The 17,626-nt window shown below is 44.7% G+C and overlaps 1 protein-coding gene and 1 pseudogene across 2 annotated transcripts in view; both read right to left on the reverse strand.

Annotated features, from left to right (window-relative positions):
* Positions 1-3,431: 3,431 nt before the first annotated feature.
* LOC103274286 lies at positions 3,432-4,274 on the reverse strand (annotated as a pseudogene). The gene has a single exon (XR_002482747.1). The product of XR_002482747.1 is annotated as a non-histone chromosomal protein HMG-14 pseudogene (transcript).
* Positions 4,275-12,672: 8,398 nt separating this feature from the next.
* LOC103274287 (MHC class I polypeptide-related sequence A) overlaps positions 12,673-17,626 on the reverse strand; it is a 42,601-nt gene continuing 37,647 nt past the window's right edge. Inside the window, 9 exon segments of the mRNA XM_021719427.1 lie at positions 12,673-12,701; positions 13,828-13,962; positions 14,077-14,152; positions 14,154-14,228; positions 14,230-14,360; positions 14,476-14,531; positions 15,020-15,065; positions 15,068-15,215; positions 15,451-15,698. Of these exon segments, the coding sequence (XP_021575102.1) occupies positions 12,673-12,701; positions 13,828-13,962; positions 14,077-14,152; positions 14,154-14,228; positions 14,230-14,360; positions 14,476-14,531; positions 15,020-15,065; positions 15,068-15,215; positions 15,451-15,698 (944 nt within the window).

Below are 17,626 nucleotides of genomic sequence, written 5' to 3' on the forward strand. Positions count from 1 at the left end.
GGATGCTTCTTTGGGAGGACACATAAACCCTGGGACCCTGGGATGCCCTCTGGGTCAGCACCAGATTCACTTCCTGCCCTCCCACACCCATTTCGACCCTCAAGGGTCAGGCATGGTGGGCTGAGCCCCTGGACCTGCTGGGGATGAGGGAGACTTTCTGCCACCTGCAGCTCCGAGGAACCCCCAGGTCTGCAATGTAAAGAGACCACAGTCCAGGAGACTGTCCCAGCCCTGGAGACAACTAGAGTGACGTCACCAAAAATGATGAAGCAGAGACTCCAAAAATTCATCCCTCTGTTAAAGCCACAATTAACCGGGCTCGGTGGCTCAGCCTGTAATCTCGCACCTTGGGAGGCTGAGGTGAGTGGATTGTCTGAGCCCACGGGTTCGAGACCTGCCTGGGCAACTTGGTGAGACCTCGTTTCTACAATAAATCAAAAAATTAGCTGAGTGTGGTAGCGTGTGCCTGTAGTTCCAGCTACTTGGAAGGCTGAGGCAGAAGGATCGCCGGAGCCCAGCAGGTGGAGGATGCAGTGGCTGGGAGCGGCCACTGCACTCCAGTTTGGGCGACAGAGTGAGACTCCAACTCAAAAAAATAAAAATTAAAAATAAAGCAACAATTAAGTTGGAAAAAATTCTCTACATCAAGTTTCCGGAAGTCTGGAATCTAATAAAAAACTTAAAACAACCAAGGGAGAGCCTAACTAAGAAAAAAGCTTCTAAACTTTGGTAAGCAAGCATGGTGGCTTTTTTTTCTTGGGCACCTATTTACTGCCACCTTCACATTCTCTGCAATGAGGCAGCCATGGACATGATGGCCCACATTCCTGGGACTGCTCCTTGATGCCAGAGGAATCAAAGAATCATGTCAAAGAATCATGGTTGAGTCCTTCCGCATGTGTGATGGCCTCTCAAGGGATTAATTAGCTCAGAAGCATTTATTTATTTTGACCCCTTTGGATCTTTATTAGTGCTGTAGTGGTCAGTGGCATGACCATAGTTCTCTGTAGCTTCAGCCTTTTGGTCTCAAATGATCCTCCTGCCTCAGCCTCCTGAGTAACTGGGATAACAGTTGTGTACCACCACACTCACCTAATTTAGAAAAAAAAATTTGTAGAGATGGAGTCTTGCTATGCTGCTGAGGATGGTCTCAAACCCCTGACCTCAAGCAGTCCTCCTGCTTCAGCTTCCCAAAGTGCTAAGATTACAGATCTGAGTCACCAAACCCAACTTATGTCTGTTCTCTACAGGATTGACTATGGTGACAGAACAGCTTTAACACATGAGTAATAGAGGCTCTTTTGCTGTTGAAATAAGCTCTGTGGTTCCAGAGATCCCAAAAATCTGCATTCCAATTTGAAGGGCTTAATCCTTTTTTAATCAATGTGACACATTTATAGTAATAATCCTGAAAAGATATTGAAATCAGAATATTCTGTAATTTTGCAACACTTAAGATCAGAGAGTACATTTAATTTTTGGCTACATCAGCCCTGTTGATTAATTATTTTTAGAAAATCAGAAATGCATTGGGTCTCTGTAGATCCCTTGAGCCAAGAATTTAAACATTTTTTAAAAGTCTTAAGCACAGTTACAATATACTTAGTAGACTTAGAACTTTCCCTTCCTTCATCACAGTTTATAGCATGAGTTGCTCAATCCAAGGGGTATTCTGTTTTAAATTAATGATGATTTAAATATTTGTCCCCTACAAAACTTATGTTGAAATGTAATTGCAATTATTACAGTATCAAGTGGTGAGATTTTTAAGAGATTATTAATGCTTTTATGAAAGGGTGCTCTTTGAGCAAGTGTTCCTGTCTGTTTCTTTGCCACTGTATCCCCAACATCAATATCAGTATAGAGTCAGGGCTCAGTAAGTATTTGTTAAGTGAACGAACATGTCAGTACAATGATTTAGGGAAGCAACTTGACCATGTGTATAAAAAGGCTTAAAAATGCTCAAAATCTTTGACCTAATATTTATCCTTTGCTTATTCTATACGTTTTTTTAAATCCCAAACATTGAAGAACATGTGCATGATGCTTGTCAAAATGTGAGTCACAACAAGACAAGGTGAAAGCAGACAGATCCAAAAGAAGTCTGGCTACATCTCCTTGTTTGAAATGGGAGGCAGCTTATAAAATCGTGTAAACTTTATGCAACTTTATAACATGGAAAACTATTTGTATCATAAGACATTCAAAAGGCAACATTCAAGATCACTCACAACATGTGAATGCAACTTATAAAATGAAAACATATATATATATATATATATATATAAAATGAGAGAGGACCCCAAAAACCTGGAATTATCTTTTAGAGGGCAGACTGCTTGTAGAACAGGCTTTCCCTGCTAGGTAAGTGTTCTAGGAACCCATCCGCATCAGTGTACTGGCTAGCATTGTTATGAGAGGCTGTGAGAGGCTTGAAGGATTTTTTTCTTTTTGAAGAATATTTCAATGCATTTACCCATTTCATGATGGGTGATGAATAATGTGTAAACCACGCTGAATATTCAGCAATTTTTGACCAAAACAACATGACTCCTATCCCCCACCATTCCTATTCACCCAATCTCACCCTGAGTGACTTTTTTTTGTTTCCCCAGATGAAAAAAGTCATCAGAGGAAAACATTTTGCCTATATGGAAGAGGTAAAACAAAAACAGCAGAAGCACTAAAAGGCATCAAGATCAACAAGCTCACAAACTGTTTTGAGCAGTGGAAAAAGCATCTCCATAGGTGTATTGTATCAAACAGAGAGCAATCTGAAAGTGACTGAAGTTCAAATATGTAAGAATAAATACACAATTTTTCTTTTTTTTTGTCTTTCATAATTGAATTTATTAGTTGTGTTGAGGATCAGTACACAGACATTTCACTTTGTACACAATTCTTAACATGCGTACCGAAAATCGAAAATGCCATGTATTGTTATTTTTAAAAAGTTATTCCAGTGACTTTCCAGCTTAAAATTTGGAGGCAAATTTTCCTTAAGAGGATGTCAAGTACCAGTATCTTCAAATGTTGATAAGCTGTTACATACATTCCACCAATTCACAATTTATCATATACACAACTTACTCAATTATTCTTTTTCTTTTTTTTTTTTTTTTTTTTTTTTTTTTTTTTGAGTTGGAGTCTCACTCTGTCGCCCAGGCTGGAGTGCAGTGGCACGCTCCCGGCCACCGCAGCCTCGACCTGCTGGGCTCCGGTGATCCTTCCGCCTCCGCCTTCCATGCAGCTGGAACTACAGGCATGCGCTACCACGCCCGGCTAATTTTTTTTTTTTTTTAATTTTTTGTAGAGATGAGGTCTCGCCAATTGCCCAGGAGGGTCTCTAACCCGCGGGTTTAGGCAATCCACTCACCTCAGCCTCCCAAAGGCGCGGAATTACAGGCTGAGCCACCCAGCCTGGTTTCAATTTTTCAATCTTTCAACACATTAACAAAGTTATCAGGAAAACAGATTTACCATGACCAAAGATGTTACAGAGTGAACACAATTCTGACAGGGAGAACCATGATTGAGGAGTGATTTTCTTTAGGAAACAAGTCTACTAAAAAAAACAACATGGAAATAGAAGTAATTTTAAATGTTCAAGACATTAAATGCAGGACTGTGATCCATATTGCCACTTGGTATACTTTGCATTATAGGATATAAAAACTAACCCCCATCTATGGAATGTTAAGTTGATACCCAAGACAGTCAAAGCCTCCTGTAATTCAATATCCCACCCTATTTTCTGATTGTACCAAAAAATAAACAACTAGAGAATGATTTCACCTCTTAAAAAAAAAAAAAAGCACTTGCACTTAAAAAATGGGATGAGGTGGGATTCCCTCCTTCTTAAAAATGTTTGTACAGCTACTAAAAAAACTTGCATTTACAAAATAGTTGACAAAAATATTCCTCTGTATTGTACAAGAAGGGAGACAGGGATCACTGATAAAACATGGGATGTGATATTATTCAGATTTGGCTTCTTTCTCTCCTGCTTCATCACAGGCTGGATTCTCCTCCTTTCTGCAGGTAACTCTTCTTTAGTTTCTTGGTTAGCCACTTCAGCCTGCTTTCTCTTCGCTCCCCTTTTCCGTTTTGCTTGCACTTTTTTGTCTAAAGATTAATCCTTTCCCGCTACTTTTTTTGGCTTCGCTTCCACTTTTGCAGGAGCAGGTTTAGCAGACAACCGCGCCGATCTCCTCTGGGGCTCCTCCTTCGCCGCTCCCTGGGCGGAGCTGACCTTCCTCTTGGGCATCTTGGCGGTGGTCAGGGCGCCTGCCGGGTGCCTGCAGGCAGCGGCGCACCGAAAGCCTTTGCGAAGCTGGGCTGCCGGGCCGCGACCGCCCCTACCGCCGACCGAGTTGCTGAGACCCGCCGCGGGGCCGGTGAGAGAACCGGATGGAACCGGATTGGGAGTCCGCCTCCTCCCCAGGCCGCGGGCTCCCCAAATATACAATTTTTCAAAAATAAATTTCATTTTTTGGAGTCCCCCCTCATATAAATATGAGGCCTGACAATTAGGTTTGTGAACCATCCTAGAAGAAATGCTACATACCTCATTGCTGAATATCACTACAGTCACCTTTGAAGTACACCCCCCCCACACACCTTTGGAAGCTATGCACCAATGCCAGCACCTAGTTCACCTGTCAAAGCAATTTTGGAATTCTTTTTTTGGAATGGATATCAGAGCTGTCATTGTTATTTAGGGGGGTCTGACAATTAAGTTCACAAACTTGTCACTGTGTACTTACGTTGGCAGCATTGTACAAATCAATGTATTGGAACACCCTCCCTACCTCACCTGATCTGGCCCCCAATGACTTTTTTTTTTTTTTTTTTTTTTTTGAGTTGGAGTCTCACTCTGACACCTAGACTGGAGTGCAGCGGCACGCTCCCGGCCACCGCAGCCTCGACCCACTGGGCTCCAGCGATCCTTCTGCCTCACCCTTCCAAGTAGTTGGAACTACAGGCGCACTCCCACATTCAGTTAATTTTTTTTTTTTTTTTTTTTTTTTTTTTTTGGTGAGATGAGGGCTCACCAAGTTGCCCAGGCAGGTCTCAAACCCTCAGGCTCAGGCAATCCACTCACTTCAGCCTCCCAAAGCGCTGGGATTACAGGCTGAACCACCGAGCCCGGCCCGACTTTTTTCTTTACCCAAAGATAAAGGAAATATTGACAGGAAGACATTTGATGACATTCAGGACATCAAGGGTAATACAATGACAGCTCTGATGGCTCTTCCAGAAAAAAAGTTCCAAATTTGCTTTGACTGGCGGATGAGGCGTTGGCATCAGTGCATAGCTTCCCAAGGGGAGTACTTAAAAGGTGATCATAGTGATATTCAGCAATGAGGTATGTAGCATTTTTTCTAGGATGGTTCACAAGCCTAATTGTCAGACCATGTATATACATAAAAAACAACAGAATGAAAATTAGCACCACTGCCTAGGACAGCTCCAGAAACCATCATTCACCATGAGCCTAGGATGGTTCAAGAATATAATAGAACAAGGGTACCTACATAATCAATGTTTGTATACCTAGCCCCAAATTGTACTCCACATATTTATAATAAAAAAGGAAAAAATAAAGCTAGTTGTGAATTCATGATCTATTTTTTAAAAAAGAATATAATAGAAGTGGATTTTTTTTTTTTTTTTTTTTTTTGAGTACGGAGTCTCACTCTCAGGCTGCTATGGCAGTCTAGACCTGCTGAGCTAAGGCAAATCCTTCTGCCTCAGCCCTCAAATAGTTGGAATTACAGGTGCACACTACCATGCTCAGATAATTTATTTTGTATTATATATATAATATATATATATATTATATATATATATATATATATAATATATATATATATAAGAGACAAGGTTTTTCCAAGTTGCTTAGGTTGATCTCAAGCTCCTGGGCTCAGGCAATTTTCTCGCCTTGACCTCCCAAAGTGCTGGGATTACAGGTGTAAGCAACCATGCCCTGACAGAAGTGATTTTTTCAGGGAGACCTAAGTGATATTTTTGCCTTTCTTCTGTGCATTTTAAAGTCTTCTGTAATCAAATGAGTTTTCATGTTTTCTAATGTCAAAAAACATTTTTAACATTCAAAAGAAAATATTTGAAGTAAAATAGCAATAAAAAGTAACGGGGTATTGTGGCACGCACCAGTAGTCCTAGCTACTCAGGAGGCTGAGGCAGGAGTATCACTTGAGTCTAGGAGTTCAAGGTTGTAGTGGCCTATGATCATGCCTGTGAATAGCCACTGTACTCCAGCCTGGGCAATGTAACAAGACTCTGTTTGTAATATGATGATGATGATGATGATGACGATGATGACCACGACGAGGATGACAATGAGACCGACAAAAAGAAGTTCAGATATTTTTGCCACTTCCACCTAAAACAAATTTCTCATTTGAAAACCACAGGGCAGCCGGGCTCGATGGCTCAGCCTGTAATCCCGCGCCTTTAGGCTGAAGTGAGTGGATTGCCTGAGCCCACGGGTTTGAGATCCACCTGGGCAACTTGGCGAGACCTCATCTCTACAATAAATCAAAAAATTAGCCAGGTGTGGTAGCGTGCACCTGTAGTTCCAGCTACTTGGAAGGCTGAGGCAGAAGGATCGCCGGAGCCCAGCAGGTCGAGGCTGTGGTGACCGGGAGCGGCCACTGCACTCCAGTCTGGGTGACAGAGTGAGATTCCAATTCAAAAAAAAAAAAAAGAAAACCACAGGGCAGAAATGCCTAGTGATTGCCCCACAATGAATTAATCCATCCTTTGGTTATAGAGTTCAGATGAGCAATGATATCAACACTAAAAATGTCACCAATTTATAGATTACTGATTGTAATATATATAATTCCCACCACACATGAAAGAGTAAGATGGATTCTTCCCTTTCATAGATGAAAACCTCAGTCCCTTAGAACTTAAAGTCTTGGTCTAGGTTCATTGAAAGTGTTTCTGCATGTTTATTACCTTCCCCAATTGATATATATATATTATATACATATGCATATGTGTATATATATCTGATATATATACCAATAAGAAAAGATGAATACAAGTCACGTTTGATTTCTGCAATTACAAAAGGTGCTCAAAGTGGTTATCATCAGCATCCAGACATTTATGATTATGACGAATTAAAAGTAATACGTAGATAACAGCCCTTAAAATGTGTATACATTTTTTGGCATCCCCAGTATACATACCAGGTAGAAGCTGCTGATTCACAAGTATTTAAATGTTTTTATCAAGTGCCTTCTATTCTGACTGCATATCTGCCCCTGACAGTTCTGAGAAGGAGAAATAAGTGCAAGCCATTTCGGTTCATCCTTCAGGGAGTCAGCCAATAGAACAAAACAAACAGCCACAATTCTTTGAGAGCAAGGTCCACTCAGCTCTCTGTGGCACCAGAAACCCACAGACCTTGCTGTCTTTAAGACTGTTGCAGACTTGGCTGGGGAGGGAATGGGCCGAGAAGAAGTTATGATACTGTAAAGCTCTGTTACTCAGTTCCAGTTAATTTTTCTGTATTCACTTCATTGTTATAAATCTTTGATGATTTTCCAGAATTCCAATACAGTTGATTGTCAACCCACTCAGAATATCTGGTTCAGCAGTTTGTGAATCTGTGCTCAGACAACTCTCCTCATGATTGTGTGTATGTGTGTGTGTGTGTGTGTGTGTGTGTGTGTGTGTGTGTGTGTGTGCGCGCGCGCGCTGATGTTTCAAAAGCACATAGTCTCTGTGGAGGGGTGGCCCTTGGAGTCCCATCTGTCACCATGTTCCTTTATGTCACTCCCCACAACTGCTTGTGAGTTGAGCATATGCATCACAATTCCTGGTCTGCTAAGTACTTCCAGGAAATGTATTCTTTTGGTAAACATTTATCAGGTAATACCTTATTCTGGTTACCATGTCCAAGGATGGAGTCTGAGAAAAAGAATCAAACTTTCTCAGCCCTCATGGATGGCACAGACTGGGTGGAGGTGGGAAGGTAGACAGGAAATTATAGTACAATGGATTAAGTGTTTTCCATTTTCTATTTCCTTTGAATTCTATATTGCCAATATTTTATGGTGACTATTGATTTATATGTACATATTATTGATTACAAATTATTTTTCTGCTTCTTTCTCCCTTTTCTTTCTTTCTTTTATATTTCTATGACCTTATAAACTTTTTTAGAGTAGGTAATTTGTGATAAACAAGCAGTTTTAATTCTATGAATACATCTATGTGTTATTCTTGTATTCATCCACTTTACATTGCAAAAAGAAATGCATGAGGCAGGCAATTTATTTTAAAAAGTTTATTTGGCTTGCAGTTCTGCACAGTGTTGACATCTACTTGGCTTCTGGTGAGGCCTCAGGAAACTTTCACTCATAACAGAAGGCTAGGGGAACCAGCAGGGGAGCAGACATGTCACATAGCTAACTACCAATTTCCAAGAAATACAGATAACAGAGATGTACATTAAACACACCTTTGAGTACAATCAGCAAAAGTGGAAACTATAGGAAACTCAACTAGACAATATTAATTTCAAGTAGGAACCTACAGCATATAGGGGACCAAACATTTTTATTTATAGAACTAAAGTATAACTTTCCATGATGAAATTTTAAAGAAAAAATAAGTGATTAACATAAATGTCAAGATGTGTTTTTATTGGGGGAAAGAAGAGTTTATCATTGAGATGGGGTAAAATATGAGGCTTCTGAGTGGGCTGAAAGAATTCTATCTCTCTGGTGGTTAATGGGCATTTAACTTTTATTAAAGGACATCATTTTTAGGCAGTTTTTCTTTTTTGGTACTTGTGTTTAATTTTTAAACTAATTAAAAATAAAATAAGTTAGAAGCTATGATTACTGTTTTGTAGAAATCCTCTTCCTCTCTTGTCTCCAGGCACAGAGGCCCCAGACCAACTGGCAGTCCCAGGACCCCTGGCAGGGCCACCTCCCTTCTGGGCATGCATCCAGCTCACACAGCAGGAGGCAATGTCTAGGGTCTATTCCTTGATGCCTGAACGAACCTGAGAGGACACAGCAGAGAGGAAGCCTTCTTCCAGTCTATAGGCGCTTGGCCATCAGCATGGGGGGAGTGGATCTTCACTTCTCTACAGGCCTTGTCCCAGTCAGAGGAATCCCTGGTCGCTCCACTGCATGTCCAAGCACTACCCCAGGTGGTGGCGGACAGAGATCCTGGGGTAGTGGCCCTGTTCCACATTTCAAAGCCTCCAGTCCAGATGGAAGCACACAAGGTGGACCAGAGGGAATATTTTCAAGAAGGCGAAATTCATAGATATTCAAAGTCTCTAACTTCATAAAATGGTCATATAAATAGAAGAAATATCAGACAAGACAAAACAAAGCAAATTGAACCAAAACCAAGGCAACTGTTAACTCCAGGAGAAACAAATAGTGTACAGAAAATAAATAGAAGTAAAACTGAAATATGAGAGGATTAGTCATAGAAAAGGAAACAAGGAATAACTAAACTAAACATAATTACTATATAAATATACTGTAATTCCAAATACTGAAAATCAAGAGAGATTGTGTGTGTGTGTGTGTGTGTGTGTGTGTGTGTGTGTAATATAAAGGAATGGGAAGAGTGAAAGAGAACAATTACTACTACCTATAGCATCAACCATTGTGCAATACCACAGACAATGGGCAACAGATAACAGCTGCAATTGACATATCAAGCAGTATTAGTTTTTTAAAATGATATTTTAAGACATTAAAGTAGAAGTCCAAAGAAGCCACTAAAAAAGTTGAAAGTGTTTGCCTCAGCCTGGGTACAGTGGCTCACACCTGTAATCCCAGCACTATGGGAGGCCAAGGCAGGAGGATCACTCTAGGCCCCAGGCCAGAAGTTGGAAACCAGGCTGGGCAACACAGCAGGGTATAGTGGTGCTCGCTTTTAATCCCAGATACTCAAGCAGCTGAGCCCAGGAGTCAGGGCTGCAGTGAGTCATGACTGGGCTACTGCACTCCAGCCTGGGCAACAGAGTGAGGCCTTGTATCTAAAAAAAAATTTTTTTAATTAAAAAAAAAAAATTATTTCCTCAATGAAGACAGAAACTGAGAAGAGTCATAGAGAACTCTTTTTCTTGAGAAATCCTATGAGAACATTTGGCCTTCAATTATGGACAATCATAACTTTGATTAAAACAAAAACATAAACTTTCATGATGAAATTTTGTGCCTAACGACAACTGCATTCAACAATAATACTTAAGGGCTAACTAAAATACAAGAATATTTAACCATAAAACAGGCATGCATACATGTTTGAATGACATCAACAGTGAATAAAAACAAGAAAAAATATATCAATAAACACATCTCTGGGCAGTGTAGAAATGAATTCTCTGCCCTGGCTTTCTTCCTGGTCACACTGTGAACCCATGGATGGGGTGTGAAAAGAGAACCCGACTAGTGTCCCTCATCCTTCTCCAGCTTCCAGGCAGGTACTGTATCCACTCCTGATGCTCAAGGGCTCCCATTCCTGCCTTGAGGCTGTTTGACAGGTGCCCTCTAAGGTTTTCTGCCACCACTGCCTTACCTGGGTAGGGCTGAGTCTGCCCTGACCAAGAAGAGCACCACCCATCTGTGAGCCCCAAGACCTGAAGTCAGGAAGGACCAAGAAACAGGGTAGGAAACATCTCACCTCCCCACAACCCTTGAAAATCGGGAAAATAATAGCTTTTACTTCTTGTTGTGGTTGGTGGATTGAATGCATTAATATATGTGCGGCAGTACAGCTGTGCCAGATTAGTTGATATCTTGGTTTAGGGGATTTTTTGTGTTTATTTTATCATATTTGCTATATTGCATGTATAGTAATTATATTATTACAGGAGAGCTTTATGTGTTAGTGTCCTTGTGACGGTTCCTTCTGGGGAACCCAGAACCAGCTTTCCTGGCACCTTGAGGTCCCCCACCCCTGTTACATTCTTGGGCATTACCCCATGTCTGCTATGTCTGTATAATTTATACTATAGATATGCACTCTTTAAATAGATATTAACTCTTTAAATAGATATGCCCAGTTGGTATTATCAAAAACAATGATACCAACTGAAAACAATGATACTACAGCTGCACTGCCCCACACATACTAACACATTCACCACAACAAGAAGTAAATGCTATTATTTTCCTGATTTCATTGTTAAACAAACTGAGGCACCAAGAGGGAAAATGCTGGTGAGACTCAGGCAGGGAGTTTAATCCAAGCCACCCGGCAGCAGAGTCTAGGTGCCCTCAATGGAGTCAGGGGATCCAGACACTGATATCAGAGAGTGAAACTCCAGCTGTGCGGTGCCCTCGTGGTCTCCTGTCCCAACAAAGTGTGGATCCAGCACTTGAGGGAAAAGGAGAAACCAGCAAGTAACCCATGGGCTGTGGAGTGGTGCTCTCTATTCCCTCAGGATTTCTCCCTCTTCAGTTGCTCCAAAGTAAGAATCAACATTTCTCTGAGGAAAGATAATACCCCCACTTTTTTCTCTTCCCCACCCAGTTTTACCCAGTTTTACCCAGCCCCTGCCATTCCACACTTCCAGTTTGAACCCAAGTCCACACTGTTGCTTCGTCTTGGAATACTAATCTCACTAAACTTCTTTGGGACCACAACCTTCCTGCCTCTTCTGCCTCACAGCCACACCCTTCCTATTCCCACCTTATCCACGATAAGCCTTCCCCAGAGGCAGAACCCCTTGCACCCATCTTGCCGCAACACCATCAACATCTGCAACTGCCCTGCCCCCACTGCCCATTATGCAAGGAGTTAAAGGGTCACAAGACTAAACAGCAAAATCCAGGAATGGAACCCAGTGCCCTCCCTCCTCTCAAGTCCAAGCAGCCAGAGACAATGAGAGGCTGCAAGGCCTTCCTGTTACCCTGTTCCTCACAGGGATTTCACCCAGGCCACTGCCCTCCCAGACCACAGGGGATCTTCTCCTCCATGTGGAGTAGAAAGTCTTAAGACCCCTCAGTCTGAGGCTGTGTCTGCCCATCCTCTGCACCCTGGGAATGCCACCATCACATCCACTACCTCCCACAGGGACCCTTTGGAGAGGGAGCTCCAAATGTGAGATCCTGCTTCATTTAATCTGCTCTACATCAGGATTGGAAGAAATACTATTAAGATTATCTAGTTGAAACGATAAATCTCCTTATTGGAATTGACATCTAAAGAAGAAATTTTGAGAAATTAGCACATGACTTTCACAATCTTTTTGAGGCCAATGCCCAGCGATATAGGAGGAAACTTTCCTGCCCACAAGGAACCAGAAGTGACGATCCTACTAAGGGGGATTCCGCAGGGGACAACCAGAACAATGACTGAGCAGCACTGCTCCACCCCTGGACAGGGCCCCCTTGCTATAGAGCAGGCACCAACTGTCCCATCTCCCCAGGACTGAGGGGCTGATTGACAGTGCAATTAGCTTCAAGAATGAGAATCCCCTCCCCACTGCCAGTCATACAAAAGTAGGGAAATGACAGAAAGAGTTGAGGCTCCTGGACACTCCACACTTCCACTGTCCCCTGCATTCTCTTTGTCTTTCTGGAAACACAAAACTACCTGTTTTCTCTTTTCCTCTCCCTTCAAGCAAACTGACTATGGGGAAATAATTGTGAGCATCTCTTACTCCAAACTTACCAGGTAGTGGCCCCCTAGAAAAAGGGGAATGGGCTCAAGGAGGGCAAAGTGAGTCCACAGAGCACATACCACATGCCCCAAAATACATAGCCCCTGGGGACAGTGTCCATGAGGGACTGCACAAGGAAAATCCTGCGGGTAGGATAAAAATAGGGAACGCAGTTGCCCTGACAAGGGGCAGTGCTGCTCAGTCATTGCTCTGGCTGGCACCTGCGGCATCCCCATTAGTGGGATCATCACTTCTGGTTCCTTGTGGGCAGGAAAGGTTGCCTCATACATCACTGGGACATTGGTCACAAAAAGGGTGTGAAAGCCATGTGCTAATTCTCAAAATGTCTTCTTTAGATGTCAACTCCCCACGTGGTCCAGGGACATCTGTGTATCTACTCATTCACATTATCTACAGGGAAACTCAAGAAGGCACGGGCCTCATGGGGGATTCTTGGAAAGAACACGGGCCTTGAGGGATCCAGAGGACACAACACTTCCCAGACAATTCCTGGAGGAGGAACACGAGGGGCTGAAAAGTGGACAGAGGATGACCGTGTTGTCAGAACCCACCCCTGTTAAAAGTGGGGGCTCCCAAGGGGGTTGCACACACAGGGCCCCTAGACATGGCCTTGCGGGTTTTTTCCTTGGTGTCCTTATGATAGCTAGAGAGACTGGGGAGAGGGTTGCAGGTGGGAGGGGACTGGAGGCATCACCTGTCCTCAGAGTCTTCTCAGTTTCTAACTCTTCCCCAGATCACAGATATCTTTGCTATTTGTTCATTCAAAAGCTGTGATCAGCAATCAGCAGAGGATTCCAGACTCACTCCACCTGGACACACCCTGGTGCCTTAGAGACAGAGAGATGGGGATGGAAGAAGGTGTCACAGCCCTCTATGCTACCCACTCCTCACCCCGCAGCAAGAGGAAGGCACAGCTAGACATTCAAGGTCCTTTTTCTGGCCTCTCTCTTGGACAGGACTAAGGGGTTAGATGGGAATGTGGCTCCCATTCTCTTCCCAAGATTTCAACTTCCATCCTCTGTTCCAGAAGACTTGTTACCTGCACTCCTATCTGTGCAGTGGGAGATATGAGGGGACCCTACTGCCCAGACAGGGCCCTCCCATCTCCAGCCATTACCTCCTTTTCTCACCTGGACTCTCTGCAGCTGATGTCACCTTTTTCTTCTTGTACCAATAGACACAGAGAATAAGAATAACAGCAACAACAGTAACAGCTGCAACATATGGAGTGGCTGACCATAGACTCTGAGGCACTGAGGCCTTTCCTAAAAAGGGGGCCTTTTCCACACTAGGCACCCAGAGTCACAGCCTTCTCTGTTGCCCCCACCCTGGCCTGACCCTTCCCAGGTTGAAACCCTCCAGGATTGACCCAGGATCACCAGAGGGCACTGGGTGAGTGCTGTGATTCCCACCACGTCCCATGTGGCAGGCAAACTTCTGCTCCTCTCTTTGGGGGAATCCTGGTGGCCACACAGGTCTGATAGTGCCAATTCCCTTTGTGCATGACATCCCCAGACTGCTGGGCATCCTGCCTGGCTCAAAGATGCCCCAGCCTGATTCCAGGTCAGGGAGACATTCTGGGGATAAAATCCAAATGCACAGCAGGTCAGGGTGATGTAGCCCTCCAAAGCTTCACCCACATAACAGTGGGTTATGTTCACCACTGAGAAGAAAGGGCACAGCCAATGAGGCACAGGCTTGGCCCTGCTTCCCTCTGAGGGAGATGCAGAGAGCAGGGCTGTCCTCTCTACTGTTTTGTCTCTAGTTGAAGCTCTCACTGGTCCCCCAGATTTTCTGCAAGGCTGATCTCACCCTGGGGCTCAACTCCTCCAGACTGGCAGAAGAATGAGCCTGCAGAAGAGGGAATGTTAGGGGTGAGTTCCTGGGTCATGGGACCAGGAGGGAACCTTCCATGATGGGCAGGCAGGGAGGAAGGCAGAGCTGCTTCTGGACCTGAGGGTTTCCTCTCCTGCCTAACAACCACCCTCAGGTCTGGATATCCATCAGAGGGCCCACTGCTCACCTGTATTACAACACTAAACACTTCAGGTCTCTACCCACTGTCTTTAACCAGTGGCTCTAACAGGAGAGGAACATCATTATATAATACACCAGCAGAAAACGCAGGCATCCACAGTACAGGGAGGGTTTCCATGGACACAATTCCAAAGTGGTGGGGGAGAGGAGAGCCCCTACCCAGGGTCTGTACCTGTTCTCCTGATGCCCACCCTGGATTTCAGATATCGCCGGAGTTTCTCCACACACCCGGCCAGCACAGGGCGAGAGTCTATCTTGGCTTGCATTCCTCCTTAGTCCCAGAACTTCTTGATGTTCTCAACCAAGGTCTGAGCTCTCAGGGACAGGGGTGCTGAGACCTCAGGTTTTGGGAGAGGAAGAACTCCCCAGTGTACCTGAAATTCCTAAAGCCCTGGGTGCTGTTGTCTTCATGGATCTCACAGCGCCTGATTTCCTGGAGGGAATAGGAGGCTGCCCCCAACCCCAGTAACTTTTCCATTCCCTGAAATCCCCACCTTCCAGTCCAAGTGAGGAACTCAGCCCAAAAGGGACCCGCACACCCTCCTCCATGTCTCCGGTGCTGACTGAATTCCAGCTCACCTCCAGACTGAGCTCTACTGACCGCCATTCCTCACCCCTACCCCAGCCAGGTCCTGAAGAATAGACCTGTCCCTGCTCTCTGCCCTCAGCTTTCCTGGAAAGGCCTCACATCATTCTTGCCCTCTGCCCACTCTCACCTTTCTGGAGGACCTCACCAGGGTCCTTCTGAGATCCTTCTCATTCCCTGTCAAGTCTTCAATCTCTGTATCCAAGGTCTCATTTCCAAAGACTGCCGTTTCCCAGGGTCCCTGCGGCTCTGTCCTGCCTTTCTGCTTGCCAGAGACTGGGAAGAGCCGACAATCCAGATGTTACTCAGTAAAGAACCCTGACTGCACAGATCCATTTTGGGATGCTATTGTGACATTATAATGAAAGTTGCGGGGTCCTAGGGAAAGGGGGAATCACAGATGAAACTTCTTTCTGGAAATAGCTTCACATCAATATATAACACACAGGTCTGCTGTCCTGGTTCCCGGGGGTTGCAGAAAATGTACATGGGCAAAGGGACAAGAACCAGGATTTCAAATATGAGGAAACCTGGGAAGGTGGAATGATGGAGAAGGGGACTGAGGATGGGAAGAAGAGGGAACAGAGATGGTCAACATGTAGACCAGGTGCACGCAGGGCATCCACCGGCTCCCTAAGGGGACAGGTAGGAAGCCAAGGGGAGAGGCTGCCTGCAGGGGCCAAGGGAGGAGCATGAAGGTCAGTGAGAGAAGGAAGGTCTTGCCAGAGGGGAGGGTGAGGAGGGAAAGGGACCCATGGCCAGAGTGGCTATGGTGTACAGGCAGGTTAGGGCTGGATGGGTGCAGGGGATTCTGCCTCTGGGGAAGGCTTATCATGGACAAGGTGGGAGTAGGAAGGGTGTGGCTGTGAGGCGGAAGAGGCAAGAAGGTTGTGGTCCCAAAGAAGTTTAGTGAGATCAGTATCCCAGGACGAAGCAACAGTGTGGGCTTGAGTCCAAACTGGAAGTGTGGTAAGGCAAGGTCCCAGGGTGGGACAGAGGTGGATGGACCACTAGTGTCCCCTGGGATAGGCAGGAGGCAGGGATCTCTAAGAGTCAGTGCATCTTTACAACAAATGGTGATGGGAAAAAGAAGTTTCGGGCCCTTAATCTACTACCATATACAAAAACTAATTCAAAATAAATCAAAGTCCTAAACTAGAGACTAAAACTTTAAAACTCAGAAGAAAACATTGGGTTTTAATCTTCATGACACAGTATTTGACAACACTTTCATAAATATGACAACTCAGAGGCAAGAAAAAAATTGATAAATTGGACTCATCAAAATTTAAAAATCAGACTAGGTGTGGTGGCTCTGCCTGTAATCCCAGCACTTTGGGAGGCTGAGGTGAGAGGACTGCCTGAGCTCCGGGGCTTCGAGATCAGCCTGGAAAACTTGGTGAGACCTCGTCTCTACAATAAATCACAAAAACCAGCCAGACATGGTGGCATGCATCTGTAGTCCCAGTTACTAGGAAGGCTGAGGCAGAAGGATCACCTAAACCCAGCAGGTCGATGTTATGGTGGCTGTGAGCATGCCACTGCACTCCAGCCTGGGCAAAAAGTGAGACTGCAACTCAAAAAAAAAAAAAAGCTTGGGGATGGTGGCTCATGCCTATAATCCCAGCACTTTGGAAGTTCGAGGCGAGAGGATTGCCTGAGCCCACAGGTTTGAGAACAGCCTGAGCAACTTGGTGAGACCCCATCTCTACAATAAATCAAAAAATTAAAAAGCCGGGCTCAGCCTGTAATCCCACGCCTTTGGGAGGCTGAGGTGAGTGGATTGCCTGAGCCCTCACATTCAAGACCCACCTGGGCAGCGAGACCTCATCTCTACAATAAATCAAAAAATCAGCCAGGCATGGTAGCACATGCCTGTAATTCCAGCTACTTGGAAGGCTGAGGCGGAAGGATCGCCAGAGCCCAGCAGGTCAAGGCTGTGGTGGCCGGGAGCGGCCACTGCACTCCAGTCTGGGTGACAGAATGAGACTCCAACTCAAAAAAAAAAAAATGCCGGGCTCGGTGGCTCAGCCTGTAATCCCTCGCCTTTGGGAGGCTGAGGTGAGTGGATTGCCTGAGCCTGTGGGTTCGAGACCTGCCTGGGCAACTTGGCAAGACCTCATCTCTACAATAAATCAAAATGAGCCGGGTGTGGTAGCATGTGCTGTAGTGCCAGCTACTTGGAAGGCTGAGGCGGAAGGATTGCCGGAGCCCAGCAGGTGAGGCTGCGGTGGCCAGGAGCGGCCACTGCACTCCAGTCGGGGCGACAGAGTGAGACTCCAACTCAGAAAAAAAAAAAAAAAATT

Source organism: Carlito syrichta, unplaced genomic scaffold (genome assembly GCF_000164805.1).
Source record: "Carlito syrichta isolate Samal-C Ts95f unplaced genomic scaffold, Tarsius_syrichta-2.0.1 Scaffold314703, whole genome shotgun sequence".
Lineage (NCBI taxonomy): Eukaryota > Metazoa > Chordata > Mammalia > Primates > Tarsiidae > Carlito > Carlito syrichta.